Genomic DNA, 19448 nt, shown 5'->3' with positions numbered 1-19448 from the left:
TAGCAGTCATAGGAACTAATCTAGAGCTTGCCCGGTTTAGTATTTTCTATAGCACGTGCGCAGAATTTTGGCTGGTGTAACGACGGCAACGTTCAGTCAGATTGCAAAAAAAAAAAAAAAAAAAAAAAAAAAAAAAGATAAAAGCCAGGTTGTTGCTTTATTCTTCAAAACCGTTTTAAAAAAGCCCACCTGGGTCCCGCGCAGCCCCTCGCCGCGCTCCCCCGCCCGCCACAGCAGCATCCGGGGCTCCCCCCGGCCCGGCCCGGCCCAGCCCACCTATGCGGGGCGGCGGGCGGCGGCCCCGCGGCGGAGATGGCGCCCGGCCCCGGCCCCGGCCCCGCCGCCGGGCCTCCCCACCCGGAGGGCGGGGGCGGCCCCCGCCCCGCCCCGCCCCGGCCTGCCCCGGCCCGGCCCGGCCGGCACTGGGCGCCCGCCATGGCGGGGCTGGGGCAGGGTGGTGCGGGGAAGCCGCCACTGCTGGTGAAAATCGTGATGGCCGGGGAGTCCTGCGTGGGGAAGACCTCCATCGTGCGGAGGTACACGGAACCCGGCTCGCCGCCCGCCGGCGCTCCCACCTCCTCCTACTTGGCCACGATCGGTGAGTGACAGCGGGCCGGGGGCGGCCCCAGGCAGCCGGTCCGCTCCCGCAGCCGCCGGGCTGGCAGCAGCCCGCGTGCCCCGGGTGCCCCCGCCGGCCTGCCGTCCCTCAGGGCCCCGAGGCCCCGCGCACGCCCCGAGGGACGGCGGCCGGGGCGCCCGCTGCCCCCCCTCTGCTCATCCTCTCCCGCCCGGTCGCGCCTCACGCCCGCAGGCCGCGGGTGCAGGGCCGCGTCGGGCAGAGGACAGGCACTGCCGGCCGCGGCGATGTCGCAGCTCCCTCTCTTTCACTGATGCGAGTGTCCAGCCACCTCTGGCAACTTGAACCTTAGCAGAGGTTTGCCAGGGTGTCCGGAAACATGTCAGCCTGGCTCCAGAGCCACTTGCTGCCGGCTCCTACACTGGTCTTGCTATTTGTCTGTGGCACTCGGAACCTAGTCCTTTGTTAAATTTATGACGGCAACTTGTTTCTTACTGTTTCTTATTGCCCACGACTCCAGGCAGAGGCCCTGTTGCTGTGCACCACCGTGGGTGCAGAGAAAAAGATGCCTACCTCAAAGAGTTGTCAGACATCAGTAAAATGCCCAGTTCCTCCATCTTCCATGCTAGAAAGGGATTTGACTTCATGCTAATAATTTTAACGGAATAAAGTCAAGATATGATAGGTAGCTGCGTGTGCGATTATTGAAGCAGAGCCATTGCTGCGATGGAAATAATCAGCGCTGCCAGACCAAGGCAGTTTTGTTGCTGCGCTGCCATGCTGCCTTCCCCGACACCTCTGCAGGTGCAGGGTGATGGGGAACCCCCCGCTGCCTGGCAGGACAGCCCCTCGGAGTCCCGGGGAATGGCAAGTTGCCTGGCCACATGCTGATAGCTGCGTCATCAGCATGAAATCGTGTAATGTGGGTGTGGTGGTTTGGCTTGCTGTGGAGATTTTCCCAATTTCTGATTGGGAAATTTTCAGTTTTAAAAGTTTGAGTGTGTGTAAGATTTTTTTCTTGTTTTCTGTGCTCTTGAAGAGAAAGTATGCACAAGAAGTTGTGTGTTCCTGCATTTGGAATACGCATAGCTCTTTTATACATTTTTCAGTGTGGGAGGGGTTGGCTTAGGTGAATAAATAACAGGTAGTAGGTGTGGTAGCAGTTGGTCCAGGGAATGCTTAATGTACGTGAGGTAACTTGACCTGCCAGCATGAGAACAGCTGAACTGAAAACAGTTTTTATTTTCTTGACCATTCTTGCAAAGCAGCTTCTGAAACCCACATGAACAGAAAGGGAAGAATGCAACTAGCAGTAAAGTCATAAAATTGATCCTTGTAACAGGAAACTTGTTACCAGGCTTAGCAAGCAGTCCAAAGAAAATAAACATCAGCTTTATTGATGTGTGTTATATTGGAACATAGGTTCCTGACTGAGGTTATTATTTTGAGACACAATTTCTTTTAATTCAGTCCACTGCAGAGTCAAAAACTCTTGTGTGGTGATGATATTAAGAAAATATTTTCTAAGTTGTGGGTTGAAATGTTTAAGGAATAGTTAAGATAAAAGAGTTTTGTGACAGTCATGGGCTGAGGTTAAGCTTATTAGTTTTATTATTGTGAAACCTATTCTTAAGAGATTTAAAAACTTTTAAAACACATGTTTATCTGAAATGTAAGTGAATCATCCAGATGTGGTATTTGTTACCTGAATGTGATTTTAAAGTTATTTCTAAAATACTGTGTTCCATTTAATTCCATTTTAGGAGGTGTGTTAGAGTTTAGACTTTTAAAACAAATGGCACTGTGAGTGATGGCTTCTCAAAGAGTAATGTTGGAGGTGGAGGTTTCTTCATGAAGACAGCTACAACCAAGAGCATGGCCTGTAAGTCGTAGCCTGTAACGGTGTAAGGGAAGAAGACACAACGCAGTGGTTTTTCTGTTCATGATGTCTTCTCCCTCTTTGTTGACACCATCAAAAGAAATAACTGTTTTCATCCAGATATGCCTGTTTCATACAAGCTCAGTCAAATGATCCCTACCTGTCATGCAGCCTATTGAATGCCCATCTGATGTTAATTGATTTTTCACCCGACCTGTCCACCTGGAATGGTGATTCAAGTAGTGGGAAGATTATCCAGGCTGTGCAGTCTCTCAGCCATCCGAGTTCCCTGACAAAATCATGTGCCACCACCTTCATTAGTGGCAAAGGGTCATAGGCACAGAATTAAAAGGTTGTTGAAAGTCCCATTTTTGTGTCATCATGAATCACAGGTTTGTGTTACTAGGAAAAATTCTAGTGTTACTGCAGGGGAAGAAGAAACCAAATGAAACATTCTGTAGTAGGCTCCAGTAATAGTGAACTTTTCTAAAACTATGTATTTTATGAAAAAAAAAAAATTATATCCACAGTAAGTTTTCATTGAAAGCTTTTTATGTAGCACTTAAACACTCAAGGCTGTGTGCCCTTCCTCCTCTTCAGTTATGCAGTTTGGGTAAATTATAAGCAGTTATAGTTTTCTAATTAAACTTATACGCATCATAAGACAGACGCATTGTATTATGAATAGACTATAAAGAATAAATGTTTTTGTTTAAACAATGGCATTGCATATAAAGCCATAGAGAAAGTTTATGAACAAAAAAACCCCCTTGTATACAAGTTAACAGGATTGTGATCTCACAGGCTGTGAGGTTGTTATTTTGCTGTATTATGGTGGCTGTGGTCCTGCAGCACACGTTTTCTGTGAGAAACGTTTCTGTAGAGGTCTGAGTCCTCCCAAATCTGTCATAGTTGAAAGTGGCACAACTCCTACTTCAGGGTTAAACAAAAAAAGATAATTTTATTTTGACTTTTTCCTCAAAAGGAAACTTTTGCTTTCTAATGCTTATATTTAAGAAAAAAAAAGATTTATTAAGAGCGAAGTTGCAAATTCAAGTGATTTGCACATTTCTTTCTAATGTGCAATGAATAAGAGAACCAGGTCTGAAGTCTCTGTAGATTCCTTGATAATCACTTTTAGGAGAAAATAGAGCTAATCAACAAAAATGAACCATACTGAAGGTAAACATGTCCTGTGTTAACAACACTAGTAGTAATCTGCACCTTAATTATTTTTTCTTTTTTTTTGTCACTCTCCTTTTCCTAAAATAAAATCTTATCCCATGCGTTGCTTTTCTTACCCAAACAGTAATTATCAGTACTTGTGAGCACTCAGATACCACTCTGCTTCAGATATTCTTTGACATGTACAGGAAAAGAGTCTGATTCAAGTAATGGATCAACAGGTAGTAAGGATTAAGCGTGTGTAGGAGTAACATGGTGGAAACTCAACCCACAACATCTCGCTGGGCGCTTGCCCAGCTTGGGCACCAGAGTTGATACCAACTGCTTCCCTGTTTCCAGAGTTGAAGATGCTGTATGACAGTAAGTGGGATAGGTAGAACCTGCACCTGGGCATGTACCACCTTCTGTCTGTGCTGTCACTGTTGCGTCCTGCTAAGCTACTCAAACTCACATTTCCTCTGGATAGACCTGGTTTTTTGAGCCTTTTCTATTGGGAACATGCCAGCTCTACTGGGGTGAAAAGTGTGTTGTAATTTTCTAGGCCAGCTGCAAAAGACCTCTTTGAAGAGGACTTTTGCAGATGGCCAAAGACTATTTTATAAGTACTGAGGGAAGAGAGTACTGAAGGAAGTGGCTGACTATTCTGATGCTTTTTAGACCTAAGGTACCTCAGTCCTAACATGGGCATATTTGGAATATAAAGAAAATAAATTAATCTCATGGTTATAAAACTTGGAAATATCAAGTAGAATTTGAACTTGTACTCAGCATACCCCTTCTTGGTTTTATTTGACAACTTAAAAGAAGCAAGTACAAGCTGTTGCATTCAAATAACATTTATCTCAAGAGTGGTAATCAATGCTCACTTTGTTATGTTGATCATGTTGTATAATACATGGGCCTAAAAGCATTTGAAATCTGTGAGCTGTCTTTGGCATTGTATTTCTCATTTTTCTTTTCTGTCTTTCCAATTTGCTAAGTTTGCTGGAAATTTCATATAAAGACATGAGCAATTCATGCATACAGAACATATTGACTTCTGTTTTTCACTAACATTCATTGACCTTTTAGGTCAATAAATTTTGAAGTTGATTTAAGAAGTCAATAAGGCTTATTTTAATTTAGATTAAGTTTTAGTCTGATTCAGCACTCTGCTTCCCTTTTTATAAAAAAAAAAAAAAGCTCATAGCAATTTATTATTAAAATGGATGTCATCTAAGAACTGTTTCCTATAGGTCTGGGAATCCCTGGCTGGATTATAATTTTCTGCTGTATTCCCAATGCACCATGTGAAAGTGACATTCCAGCCTCCCAGTGTGTACTCTGTCCCTCTCAACTGCTTTAACATCAATTGTAGAAAGTGATACAGATAATTAAACAAAACCATGTGAATTTCAGGAGCAAATGTTTTCCATCACATTGGAATTTCACCTTACATGAGCAAATTTGACTTAAATTATATTTCCACCTGACATTATTAATTCCATCAAGGAAGCTTTGTGTAATATTAATTACAGATACCAATTATATTATTTCATCTTTCCTTTCCATTGGAGCTTCAATAAAAATTCATCAAGTGAAGGACATGATTATCATAATAATTTTAAAAATCCACCTAAACTCTTTTACCACATACACACAAAAATGTTAATAGCATTGGAATCATGCATGTGAGAGTGTACTTGTCAAAGTTTTGTGCACAATACATCTGTCAGTAAAAAGGAAGGGAGCAGTTTCTCTACTGCATTTTTGGTTTATTGCCATGAGTGCTTTCCTTTGATAAAGTAATTTGGCAGACAGGTTCTTACAGAAATCAGTGCAACGGTATTAACTTAAAATTTTTGTGCTTTTTCAATCTGTTTAGTTCTTTCAAATGACATTTCTACTTGTGAAAAGCCACTCTGAATTTAAGTAGCCATATTTTGACTTTACGGAATTTTGATCATGCAGTATGGCCAGCTATCACAATGTCACCTTAACTTCACTCTATATAATTGACAAAAATAGCCTTACTGTTTTTCAGTGGAAAAAAAAAAATGAGCAGAGAAACTATCAAACGGTGTTTCAAATCTCAGCAATAAAGTACTTGGAAAAAAAATGGTTAACTGTGAGGAAGTGCATTACTCTAAAGTAGCAGCTGATAGCTGGCAGATTCTAATATTAATAGATTGGAGCTTCAACAATGCATAAATCCAGGTATTATCTACCACATTTGGAGTACTAAATTGATAATATAATAAAGGAAAACACTAGAAATTATAGGGAAAGTATCTCTGAGGAAAGATCTGTAGTGTGCGTAGAGACAACATTCTGCACTGATTTCAAGTGCTAATGCTTGATTTTGCATTAGCGCTATGGATCTGGGATGCACAGTGATTAAGGCTATAGAGACAATCCTCTTCATTTTGAAGGAAATCCAGTGTATGTTTGTGTTTAACTATTACAGCTAATTCTTATTCCTGTTCATGTAACCCTGGATATTTTTTTCTAGGGGTTTGGAAGCAAAGACAGAAAAATGGCAGTGTGCACGTAACAGCTTTGTAAGCATTTCTACCTCCCCATTCATAGCTGCCACACTGTTGTGATGAAACCGGAAACAACTGAAATCACCAATAAATTTGCCAAGTATTATTGTGCATAGGCCATGAAACTGCTGTCATGTCACTTGCCTATTCATGGAAATACCTACATGTAGTTTCAGAGTATGCACGCCTTTTCTTTGACCTGCCCCTCCATTGCTTCATATTGGCATTGCTTTGTATTGTATTTGTGTAATGTATTGGCACATAGCTGTGTTCACCACTGAATAATTCCCTTTTACAACTTCCATTTTGAATATATGTGGTTGGCTAGTTATTCTTTGTTTGATATAGTTCCTTTTCACTTTCTGTTCAAAATTGCATGATAACTAGAGCTAAGAAACAATCTTCAAAAGGAATCCATGTTATTATGAGAAATGTTACAGACTTTCTTCTTTCTTCTAGGCATTGATTTTAAAGTGAAGCCAGTAACATTTAACGGTACAAGAGTTAAACTTCAAATATGGTAAGTTTTAATTTATATCACAAAGGAGAGCCAACTAAATTACATTACAGCATGAAAAATCTCATCTGTTTTTAATTGCCTGTCTTCCTACAGTGCAATTGTTCCTACTAGGTCATTTTAAAATGTGAATTTGGCCTAGGGGAGCGTATTTTTTGCAGCAACTAATGGAAGTTAAGAAGAGGGTTGTCACTAGGTTGCTTTAACAATAAAACTTTGCTATTGCAGCATACAAACAATGCAGCTCTACCATCCATATTAAGTATATTTAATTCTGCAGGAACATTGAGGGAAGTGACAAAGCAAGAAAATTTTACATTTCATTACCCATCAAATGCATGTTCAAAAGGGTCACCAAGAGAAAGCTAGTGGGGTGAATCTTCGGGAACGTACACTCTGTTTTTTGTTTTTTGAGGTTTTTCTAAAGGCTCTGTAGGGCTACTGACAGCCATCTCTCCAGGCATCTAGTATATTTACCAGTATTTAACTTCTCAAAAAGTAACTCTGTATATGATATATCCAGTATTAGACCTGCAGTTACTCCAACTCAGGTTTTAGTACAGAAGTCTTGGAGGCTTGTTTACAGCTTTCTTAAGGCACAATTATGTGTAGAAGTCTCTGCATCCCTGTATTTTATGGCTTTTTCCCAAAACCTACATTCAATCTAAACCAGCTTACTGACTGTGTCACAGTTTACAAAGGGCTTGTCAGAATATGGGATGTCATCTGACTCCTGCAGTACTTGTATTCCAGATTTTTTTTTTTTTTAATTGCCTAAGCTGTACTGATCTTAACGATTATTTATAAAGAAGCAGTGGTCAGCTTGAAGTTACACTCAAACTTCAGCCACTGGTTTAGTTTCCCTAGTAGGGCTGTCTTATTCAGAATAAATTTCCAGTGTATTTCTTTCACTGCTCTATCTGGCATCCAGATTTTCTCTTATCTTTTCTTGTTCCTTTCATGTTAAGAGTACACCATTCAAAATTTGGACAATACTTTTTAAAATAAAGTGATTTTTTTCTTGGGGGTTCTGCAGTTTGATCATCTTCTGTTTGTTTGTGTGTGTGTGATTGCTTATCATCTTTTTTAGGGATACTGCTGGCCAGGAACGATTCCATACACTCAGTACTAGCTATTTTCGTGGTGCACAAGGCTTTATTCTTGTATATGACATCACAAATCTGGACAGTTTTCAAAGTATAACAACCTGGATGAAAGACATACATGAGGTAAATATATCCAACAGTGGTTGATCTCTTAAGGAAGGTAGCTAATGAGTTACTGCAGTTAATGTTTTAAATGACTACATGAGATTTCTTCTTGTTCCTTGAGCTGTATGTTTCTAACCAGAATTTCTTAAATTTAACTCAGGACACAGTATGATAGTTGGATTACTGTTATCTGAAACTGGAATACAGTGTAGATTATCCAGGACAAGCCCATGGTGATGCAGGAGTATTTTCTGAAGTACTTCTAAAACATAGCTTCCAATCTAGTTTTGCACATGCTGAGTTATGATGCTTTTGTGACTGGTGTGGCTGCGCACAAGCCAGTCTCCATGAGCTCATCCCAGAATTTTAATTGGCTTCCATGTCAAAATTCCTTATCACAACCAGGGATATTCCCTTCCTAATTTCATTACTTTAGTGAGTTACCTCATCCCAAGAATCCAAAGAAACAAATCAAATGAAACATCTTCTTCGTCCTTGCTGGATATTCCCTTTGAGAGATTGGTTTCAAGAATCACAGAATCATTTAGATTGGAAAAGACCCTTAAGATCATGAAGTCCAACCGTAAACCTAACTGCCAAGTCCACCGCTAAACCCTGTCCTTAAGTGCCACATCTACATGCCTTTTAAATACCTCCAGGGGTGGTGACTCAACCACTTCCCCGGGCAGCCTGTTCCAATGCTTGACAACCATTTCCGTGAAGAAATTTTTCCTAATATCCAATCTAAACCTCCCCTGGCACAACTTGAGGCCATTTCCTCTCATCCTGTAACTTGTTACATGGGAAAAGAGACCAAGACCCATCTCACTACAATCTCCTTTCAGGTAGTAGTGATAAGGGCTCCCCTCAGCCTCCTTTTCTCCAGGCTAAACGACCCCAGTTCCCTCGGCTGCTCCTCATAAGACTTGTTCTCTAGACCCTTCACCAGCTTCGTTGCCCTTCTTTGGACATACTCCAGCACCTCAATGTCTTTCCTGTAGTGAGGGGCCGAAAACAGTATTTATTCAAGGTGTGGCCTCGCTAGTGCTGAGTACAGGGGGACGATTGCTTCCCTAATCCTGCTGGCCACATTATTTCTGACATGAGCCAGGATGCCACTGGCCTTCTTGGCCACCTGGGCACACTGCTGGCTCATGTTCAGCCAGCTGTTGACCAACACCCCCTGGTCCTTCTCTGCTGGGCAGCTTTCCAGCCACTCTTCCCCAAGCCTGTAGCATTGCATGGGGTTGTGTCCTGGTTTAGCTAGGATAGGGTTAAGTTTCCCCAGCAGTGGGGGGAAGCTCTAGCTGGGTTATTCAGTACCACGCTGATGTCACCTCCGGGCGCCCAAGCGCGGGAGAATCGGTGAATGCGCGTGTTGGGCAGTCGCTCTCCTCACTGCTGTATCGGTACATTTTTTGTTCTGTTTATTGTTATTACTGTTATTTCTATTGTTACTGTTCTTCTTGTTGTCGGTTTGTTGCTGTTGCACTGTTGTATTAAACCTCTCCTTATCTCAGCCCCGGGGTTTGTATTTAACTCTGCCCCATCCAATCAGAGGGTGGGGGAGGGGCAGCGGCAGCGTGGTCTCGGACCCTGGCAGGGCCTAAACCACCACAGGTTGTTGTGACCCAAGTGCAGGACCCATCACTTAGCTTTCTTGAACCTCCCATAATTGGCCTCAGCTCATCAATCCAGCCTGTCTAGATCCCTCTGCAGAGCCTCCCTACCCTCGAGCAGATCAACACTCCCTCCCAGCTCGGTGTCATCTGCAAACTTACTGAGGGTGCACTCGATCCCCTCGTCCAGATCACTGATAAAGATATTGAAGAGAACTGGCCCAGTACTGAGCCCTGGGGAACACCACTTGTGACTGGTTGCCATCTGGATTGAGCTCCATTCACCACAACTCTTTGGGCCTGGCCATCCAGACAGTTTTTTACCCAGCAAAAAGTATGCCCATCCAAGCCATAAGCAGCCAATTTCTCCAGTAGAATACTGTAGGAGGAACTGGGGGAGGAAAGGAGAATCCCTTTTTGGTGGCAGTGAGCTGTCAGTCAGCTCAGCTGCTTGTGGTACTGCAGCCAGAAGCATGTGTTTTCATGGGACCTAGGAAGTGATTCAACAGCACATGGCTGCCAGGCAAGGAGTGTGTTCCCACCTCCCTTCCTGCTTCTGAATGCTGGCTCCCACTGCTGCTTCAGGAGCTTGTCAGAGCTCTCTGAGGTTCACTCTGACTTTCTAACATGATAGAAAACCAACAGAGCAAAAACAGCTGTATGGTTTTCTGCTGCATCAGTGAGTCTTAAGAGGTGCATAGAAAAGTGTGACAGTTATTGGAGTTGGCACAAGATAAACGGGTAGAAGTAAGAAAGCCAGGAGAAGACCATGTGGGAACAATGTGAGGGAGGAGCCAGGGAGGGAGGTGTGGGCAAGCCCTCAGACATCAGATCATTCAGCTGCCTGTAACCCTGTACCCTGAGTCTTTATTGCTGAATCTGTCTTGATGTGTTCTCTGTTAGGTAGAGGCAAGTCAGTTTTAGAATAGAAAAGTTCAGCTGGAAGGGACCTACAGCGATCATCTAGTCCAACTGCCTGACCACTTCTGGGCTGACCAAAAGTTAAAGCATGTTATTAAGGGCATTGTCCAAATGCCTCTTAAACACTTACATGCTTGGGACATTGACCACTTCTCTAGGAAGCCTGTGCTGATGTTTGAACAACTTCTTCATAAAGAAATGCTTACTAATGTCCAGTCTGAACCTCCTGTGGTGCAGGTTTGAACCATTCCCACACATCCTATCACTGGATACCAGAGAGAAGAGCTCAGCACCTCCCTCTCCTCTTCCCCTCCCCAGGAAGCTGTAGAGAGCAATGAGGTTGCCCAGAGCAGTAACATGGAAGTTTGTGGTTAGCGTGCTTGTATAAGCTAGTATGCTTGTGTAAGAATCCAAGCAAGATAGCGCTCTTTATTGATTAAAATCAAGTAGATATTCAGGCAGTTTTTGTAATGCTCTGTGAATTGGTAGGAATACGACATGATAGATGGGAGAGTTCATCTTGGGAAAGCGGGCTCAAAATAAAACCATCAACACGTCCTTTTCTCTCTTCACAGCTTCAGTCTACAGATGAATTAATGAATTACACATGGTCATATATCCAATAATATATACATAGGGTATCTTATATTGTTGGTAAAACATTACATTTACATTACCTCGGTATTAAGAACATTACTATGGTCACTATCCTTGACCTTAGAGCCATCTTAAAAGTCTTTGTGGCAACAGAGCCTAACTTAAGTAATGTGTTACAAAGGAGGTTTGATGATACAATATTCTTACCGGCTTGTCTGCACACACTTCAAACTGCTACATGTGTTTTATTACTTTGTTAAGAAAAGCGTGTTCCCTTCGCCTGTTAGGTAAACCAACAAAAGTTACAGCTAGATTTGTCACTGGTGGTACAGTAGATAAAATTTACTCAGAGCACAGTATGTTAGTAGTTTTACTGTTACCTGAAGCTGAAAATGTAAATTATCCATATATATCAATTTATAGATATATAAATACATATATATACACATGGGCATCTTATCTATTGATCAATTGATCGATCTATGTGTATCTGCCTTTATATATATAAAAAATACTGACCTACCTTCATACTACCTTCAAAGGGGACATTTTGTCCTGTCATCTTTAATTAGATCAACAGGGTGGTTGATTCAGTGGGCTACAACACACAACCACAAATGCAAAGAGAAAGTATCAGGACCATGTGGCTGGAAGTGGAGGGAAGGATGGGACTAGCTCTTGTAGCCACTGTGCAGGCTTGGAGCTGCTTAAGTCAATCAAGAAATCACACCTGCACGAGTCTGTCTGTGACGCTTAAAAGCTTTTGTGTAAACGTACTCAAGCTATTAATACTTAGATTGTTTAATCTTAACCCCTGAAGGTACTTTGTTAGTTTAGAATTTAAAAAATGGAAAAAAACTCAATTTAAAACAATTTCTGGGAATGTAAATTGCATAATTGATTGTACCAATCTCAAAACTAGCAATTAGTGAGTGTTGTAATAGAGCTAGATAATAATAAAAAATTTAATTTAGTCCTAGTGGGATATCAATTTCTTAAGTGTCTTGGTGAAAATATATGGGGCCATTCATTGCAAAAGAAGTGGTTTTAAGCAATAACTGTTAAAACACGGGGCATTTCCTGAAAATTAATTACTCACTTGTATGTTGGTGACATTCCCTGCATTTCCTTTGGTCTGTGAATGCAAACCAGTATTTAATTTCCCACAAATGCCTAGTATCAAAGTGGCTGGTGCTACAGCACCCTTAAAAATGTGCAAGGGTAGACATTTTAAAAAAAATTAAAAAGAGAAACAGATACAGGTTTCATTAAACACCAGACTAATAGGTAATGTAAAGCTTGCACCTGAACAAATCAAACCGGATTTTTTTGAGACACTTCAGTTATTACATTACGCTTTAATTTTTGAATTCTATGTACATAGAGATATTAAACAGAAAGTTTTTTAAAAATCTGTTCAGTGTGCCAAGCCATTTTTACAACAGTTGAAAATAACAATCTAAACAATTTAGCATTCCTAAAAACTCCATTGGTTTTATAAAAACTAGCCAGTCAGTGCTATTACAATCAGATTACCAGTAATGTTCTCATTGTATTTCAATTATTTTAAGTGTGGAACACAGCAACTTTCCTATTAAAAATGAATTATTGTTCAAGGAAATTCAAGACATAAATATGCTGCCGTATCTGTATTGTTGTAATATTTGTATTCAGAACTAGAGGAAATAAATACATGACTCAAAAAAGCTTACTAGAAAAATATGCTCACAGATTAATATTTTAGAACATTATTGGCAAATCCAATACAGGTGTATTGGATTTGTAATGCACTCATTAGGAGCATGATAATTGCAGGAAAATTACTTTAGAACCTGAAACCATTCTTTATTCATAGGATTGTGGGTGATGTCCAGTTTATTAAGGTGTTCCTCTTGTCTGCTGACATGGCTTTTGGCTACTGTATGCAGCTGTTCTGAAAGGGTGATTGTCCTTTGAAAATGAAATACAAGTTAACTATGTACCAAATCAATTTGCAGAAAACAGTTTTTTCTAGGATGTTTTGAACAAGATTCCAACTAACTTACAAGCAAAAAGTTCCTAAAAATAGGTCAAATGCTCAAACAGGTGGCCAGAGAGGATCTGGAAATACTTAAAACTCAAATCAACAGGGTCTTGAGCAACCTGACCAGAGTTCAAAGTTGGCCCTTTTGTGAACAGGGTGTTAGACCAGATGACTTCCAGAAGTCCTTGCCAACATAAATGACTCTGTGATTCATGCATGGCATCTGGGTCTCTAAAAACTTTTGACATACATGGTTGGCCCTAGTTTTCTTTTAAGTACATTGGAGTGGTTTTCTTTGTGCTAGTCTCCTGGCGTGGCATGAAGATGGCATTACCAGGTCAGAACGATTATCTGCTGGAAATTCTCTGCTAGCTCAGGATTTTCTTCATGGGGAAGATAGATTCGTTTTCTCATGCAGTAACTAGTCTTGGTGATGTAATTTAATGTTCTTGGAATATATTAGCTTTCTGTTTATGCTATCTGAAAGAAGCGACTCCTCAACCAGGGTATGAAATATATGGCTGTGTTGGGTTACTGCTGTTTTTTCGTAGTGCCCTCTTCTGGTTCTATGGATTAGATGCATCTGAGAGTTGGGAACCTGAACTGTTGAGTGTTTCTGCATCATACTTAAATAAATGCACCACAGCAAAATGCTTTACAAATGTAAAATAGCTTTCTTTCAAACTCTTCTGAGTTTTTGGTTTTTTTAGATGGGAGAGCTTGGTGCCAAAAGGGTTGAATTGTTTCACTTCATATATGGGTCTGTTGTAACAGCTGTGATTAGAACTGAAAATTCTTGTTCTTGTCACTCTGCTGAATTGGTTTATCTCTAATCCTAGACTAGTTTGAGGATACATTGGTTTATATCTAATCAAGTCTAAGTTTGCTAATAGACAAATTCTGTCATTTGTACAATTCCACTGAAGTCCTGGAAACTAGTAATTTATAACTGAGGTCATCATGTGGCACCTAGAAAAATCTATGGAAAGAGACATGTATAGGAATCCAAATATGAATACTGCCCCTGTAATCCTTTCAAAGAGATTGTGGGGGCAGTGTATTCTGAACAAATTATTCTTTTTTAATACAAAGGATCAATTTCCAGTGTCATTGTCTGGTGAGTAGGAGGAAGAAATTTCCCAGCTTTACGGCCTTCCTGAGCTCCACCTTCATCTTGCTGCATGACCATGTGTATTTCCATCTCCTCTTCAAATCTGAAAAATTATATTAATACAATGTTTCTTCCTCAAATACAAACTAATTAAGCATTAAGCATAATTAAGCATAGTGTATTTATCAGATCTGGGTTCTCTATTTCACTGTTTTGACTTGCAAACCAACTTCTGTTCCCTTTCAAACTGTAATCAGTGAGTATCAAAATCATGCAGCCCTGCACAGTTATGCACTGGAAATGTGATGGAGGGACAGGATGGTGATTCTGGATAGTTATTTATACAACAAGGAGTCTGGATGAGCTTTGGGTAATCACGCTGAATTTGCTGCAAGGAGGGGTTGAGGCCAGCCATTCATGGTAGGGTCTGTGCTTACTGTTTAAAAAGTGAAGAGATAGTTTCTCCCAGTAACCTGCAAGTACAAATGTGACATGGTTCTCTTTCTGTAAAGGTGTCCATGCTACTTTTGACACATAAATTCACAACACTTCTGTGAAATAGCTTTCCTCTGCAAAATGAGAACGAGGGCAGAAAAAAAGACCTAACATTGGGGAAGAAAAAAGAGTTATGTACGAAAGGGATGAGCAAGATATTTTCCCTTTTGCATTCTTGATTTCTGTTAATAGCCGCATAGTCAAGCAGTTGGGTATTTACCTGGTTGGGTGCACAGGCTAGGTGAAAGTTGAGCGGTACTGGAGTTAGTTCAGGGCGTGGCTGGCTGGCTGCTATCACGGCAGGCTGCTGAAGCGCACCGTGGCATTACAGTGTGCGAGTCCGGTGTGTCTAGTCCGGGCCCTGGCACCGCTGCGTTTGAGGCTCTGGCGCTGCTCCCTCCTGTGGCCACCGGTCACCGCAGCCTGGCTCCTGCCACCACCCGCTCCAGCTGCCAGGGAATCCAGCGGGGAAAAAAATCCTTGTACTGAAACCTGATGACTCCACACTCTTCAAAAAAACTGGTTCAGTCTCAACTTCAATTTTTGGAGAGAAATACAGTGCTGATATTTCCTCTTTGGATGTTTAAAAAAAAGTAGGCTAGGTTTTCTCCAAGTTCAGATTATTTTTATTTTAAGTTTCAGTAAAATGTGAACTTCGAATCACAGAATCACAGAATCATCTAGGTTGGAAAGGACCTTGAAGATCATCTAGTCCAACTGTTAACCTAGCACTGACAGTTCCCAACTACACCATATCCCTCAGCGCTAAGTCGACCCGACTCTTAAACACCTCCAGGGATGGGGACTCCACCACCTCCCTGGGCAGCCCATTGCAACGCCTAACAACCCGTTCTGTAAAGAAATACTTCCTAATATCTAATCTAAACCTTCCCTGGCGCAACTGAAATGTTAAAACCAGAAGAAAAACTTAAGAGATTGAACCAAAACTCTGGATGTATTTTTGAGATACCAAAGCAAACTACTTTTTTTTTACTTCTCAAACAAAAAAAATTTTCTTTTTGCCTTGCAATTGATGAAATTTTTAATAGTATTTTTCCATGACATGGGAAACAAATGTTTCCTGACTCTATTAGCTTAGTCAGTGCTGACTTGCATAATAGCATCTTAACAACTGTAAAATAACTATCCTCTTTTTAGCTATAGATTTTGCATTTGGAAATCTTATTCCTAAGCTATAAATAAAAGATGATGAAAATAAACAGTGAGCTTTTGGAAGCACTGAGGAGACGTATTTTTGGCAAATTCAAATCAGTGTACCTCTGCAGTTTTTATGCCAAGTGAGCACATGGTCAAACTTCTGCCTAGTCATATTGACTTCATCTACATATCAGGTTTTGAAACTTAAAATGGACATAATTTGGTGTATATTCTTTAGTTTTCTAAAAGCAAGAAACTGCAAGATACCATCTTTAAAAAAAAAGTACTTGCAGTCCTTTGGTGGAGGATCCAGTCAAAGTGAAAATACATTATTACATTGTATTAATGTAGAAATAATAGTTATTTGCTGAAATAAATACTTTCTGGCTTGGTATCCCTAACCTCCTTTAAATTTTGTTACTATTTGAAGTTGTTTAGAAAGAACACTCCTACTGCAAAAATTTGTGTTGTCCGGTACAGCTACAGGATGGATTTCATGGTTTTGCACAGAAAGCATGCTAGCATTTCCCTTTGACCTTTTACTTCAGAGTAAAGTCAAATGTTACTTGCAATAAAAAGTTGGTTATGTGATGAGATTAAATTGTCTATTTACCCTATTTTAGGGATTTATGTATGTAATTTTATGTAGGAGAGCCATTGACCTTAATGACTAAAACTTCAGTGCATTCTGAAACAGCCAACATTTTGGTCTATTAATCCAGGTTAGATTGATTCATTATTTTAGGCCTGTACTTTGTACTCTGATGATGAACTTACTTCATTTTAATACTACATTATCTTGAACATCAGATGTGGGTATGAAATGAGATTAGGTGACTCTAAAATGAGAGTGGATTAAAAAAAGTGAAATAGTGTTCCTTAATAAAGTGTGCCTACTGCTGTACTCTTCAGATGAAGCAATTTAGTTGTAAAAGTGCGAATAGACTAAAAACAATGATTCTCTCATCCTTTAATGAATAGAGATTCTTCTTTGCATTTTTCTGAAGCGTAGGATGTGTGTCTGTATGCATGTGTGTGAGCTCTGGGGAAGACGATTGTCTGTGCCTGGTTTTGTTTTATGGCAAAGTTATAAAAATTAAGACTTTGACAGAGATCAGAGATTTCATCAATGTCCTTGTAGCGAGGCCTGCAGCCTGTGACCAGGCTTGCTGAATCATCAGAGAAACTCTGTGAGCATGTACTTTCACAATATAAGCCATGGGAACTGACCATGTTAGCTTTAATTGTCTCTAGATTGAGGCCCTTGGGTTCCTCCATTTTAGCATCAAAAGTGGTTTTAAATATTATGATTTTCACAACAAATGTCAGTTTACAGATTCCACGTGCTGTTGCAGAACTATTCTCTTTCTTTGTCATTATTCCAGTCATGTATAGTTACAATGGCTTATCTTAAAATAACACTGATGTGAGGCACCCAGTGCATTTCTCAGTCACCATGTACATAACTGGATTAGTGGAACAAAGGATGGAGACAAGGTCAGAAAGCTAGATTTTTCTTCCTTTTGAAATCAGTGAGATTTTTAAATTTTACTTCATTAAAAATCTATTGCCTTCTTCCAAGTGTCTTGGAATAATCAAACTTTTATGTTTAGTTTGAACACTTTGAATGCAATTTTACTGTCTGTGTGCAAAAGTGAAGCACAGAGAGGTGCTCTTTCAGGTGCAGCAAATTCCTTCCTTTTTACTTGTGAGTGCTGGATGTAGACCAGACTAATATGCCAATCTATGAACCCATTACTTTAGGGAGAGTAGCATCTGTGAATTTGGGGCATTTCCAGTCACTTTAGAGCCTCAAGATGGAGCATTCATCAGAAGATGGTGCCCATGCACCAGATACTTATATCTTATGAAAGGGGTTGCACATTAAGCCCTGCACTTGTAAACTGCTTTTTTCCGCTCTTTGCAATCCTGCTGTTTTCTTCTGAATCCCAGTAACTGATGGAAAATATTTCCACAGATGAAAAGGTCAGGACAGAATTTAGCCTTTACTTTCAAGGAAATAAAGTGTTGAAGGTTAGTGTGAGCTGAAGGTGAAGGGCTTTTGTTGTTTGCTTTCTTCTTACTTGACACTTACTAATGCTGGTTCTCTTTTAGAAAGCAGGTGACGAAGTGGACGTAATACTGTTGGGCAACAAGTGTGATAAGGAGTCAGAACGTGTAGTTCCAAAGCAGAAAGGAGAAAAGGTATCATTGATCACTGGTACTTTCCTTGGGTTCTTCTGAGTATCTCAGTATGTGACTGTGAGCTGTTACACTGAAAATAATAAAAAGCTCCTGAATTCCAAAAATTCTATTAGAAATTGCTCTAGAAGAACTAGAAGAATTGCTCTAGTTATGGAGTTCTGGAGTGGTTGGGTTTTTTTAACATGCGAGCAGAAATGCATTAAGTAACTCCTAGCTGATCTCTTTAGAATACCTATTTTAAAGATTAAAATGTACTTTAAAAGTTTTAGGTGTTACGATAGAAGTCTTATATTCTGAATTAAAACTAAAAATATTTTAGGGTCTCCATCTTCAGAGTATTGTTTTAATGTGAATTCTAAAATACAGTGCATAATACATTCTGCATAATTTTTCTGGTACCTGATGCATCCATCAATGATTTTTTTGCTATAGCCTGGCTGTAAAGAAGTATTTTGGCAGCCTGTGCACTGTGATCTGCATTGTCTTTGAATAGCCCTAAATAATAGTGGACAGATACATTTAGGGAACATTCAGCAACCCTAGTTCTAACTGAGTATGTGTCATACAGCTGAGACTACAGTATACTTTATACTTGCTAACCATGTGTAGGGGAAGAACTGGTGTTAAGTGGGGAGTGCCGTTTTAAAGGCGATGGCAAATTACTCCCACTGAGAACCAAATAGGAAATCCAGAAGCCATGCTATGGCAGAAGAAATTGTGATAATGACTACATGTTGCAGGAGAGCATGTCCTATATACCAGTACATTTTGCAACTGTAAACTGTGTGCACCTGTTGTCTGGAACTTGGAATGAGCCCTTCTATTATGCTTTCAGGCATGGTAAATCAGGCAGGCTGTCTCCTGCGTTTAAAGAAGAGAACACTGATAATTTCTTGCCCATTATATAATCCCAGATTAGGGAATTTTAAAAAAATAGCATCACCTTTTCAACAACATTATAGATAGAAACTTTCGAAAGTTCCTTGTTTGTATGCAAGACATTTTCAATGTTAATGTACTATATCTGTGTACAAGGAATAATGTTGCTGAAAAAGACACGTATACTCTCACTCAAAGAATGCAGTGTCGGAAATCTAGAGTCACTGGATGCATGTGCACAAGAGGGCAGTAGTAGGGTCTAGCATATAGTATTAACCGTGACATTTTCTGACTTAGGTGTACTTAACTATGCAATCAAAATATCTCTTAACATAGTATTTTTTTCAGAAACAAATCATTACCTCCTCACCAATGAGTCTGCTTTCTAGATTTCTCCTGTGCTTTGAGGCAAGGCAACTCTTCAGTTAAACTATATCTTCTTTTAATGTGATTTACAAATGCTAAAGAATCTGACTGAACCAGCTGGAGAAATATTTCATTAGCAGAGAGAGAGCTAATAATTGTCCTCTCACTCCAAAGAAGAAA

General features: G+C 40.3%; 1 protein-coding gene across 6 annotated transcripts in view; it reads left to right on the top strand.

Moving 5' to 3' along the window:
• Nucleotides 1-403: 403 nt before the first annotated feature.
• Nucleotides 404-19448, top strand: part of LOC141948171 (ras-related protein Rab-10-like) — a 38990-nt gene continuing 19945 nt past the window's right edge. For 5 of the 6 annotated variants that reach the window (XM_074880330.1, XM_074880334.1, XM_074880350.1 and 2 more), the window contains exons 1-4: nucleotides 404-598; nucleotides 6626-6686; nucleotides 7774-7912; nucleotides 17934-18023. In XM_074880330.1, the coding sequence (XP_074736431.1) occupies nucleotides 436-598; nucleotides 6626-6686; nucleotides 7774-7912; nucleotides 17934-18023 (453 nt within the window). In that variant the 5' untranslated portion in view covers nucleotides 404-435. Of the gene's footprint in view, nucleotides 599-2340; nucleotides 2460-6625; nucleotides 6687-7773; nucleotides 7913-17933; nucleotides 18024-19448 lie in introns of all 6 variants that reach the window. The other variant, XM_074880358.1, reaches the window with a different exon arrangement.

Source organism: Strix uralensis, chromosome 1 (genome assembly GCF_047716275.1).
Source record: "Strix uralensis isolate ZFMK-TIS-50842 chromosome 1, bStrUra1, whole genome shotgun sequence".
NCBI classification, from domain to species: Eukaryota; Metazoa; Chordata; class Aves; order Strigiformes; family Strigidae; genus Strix; species Strix uralensis.
This window is presented reverse-complemented; position numbering and strand designations above follow the sequence as displayed.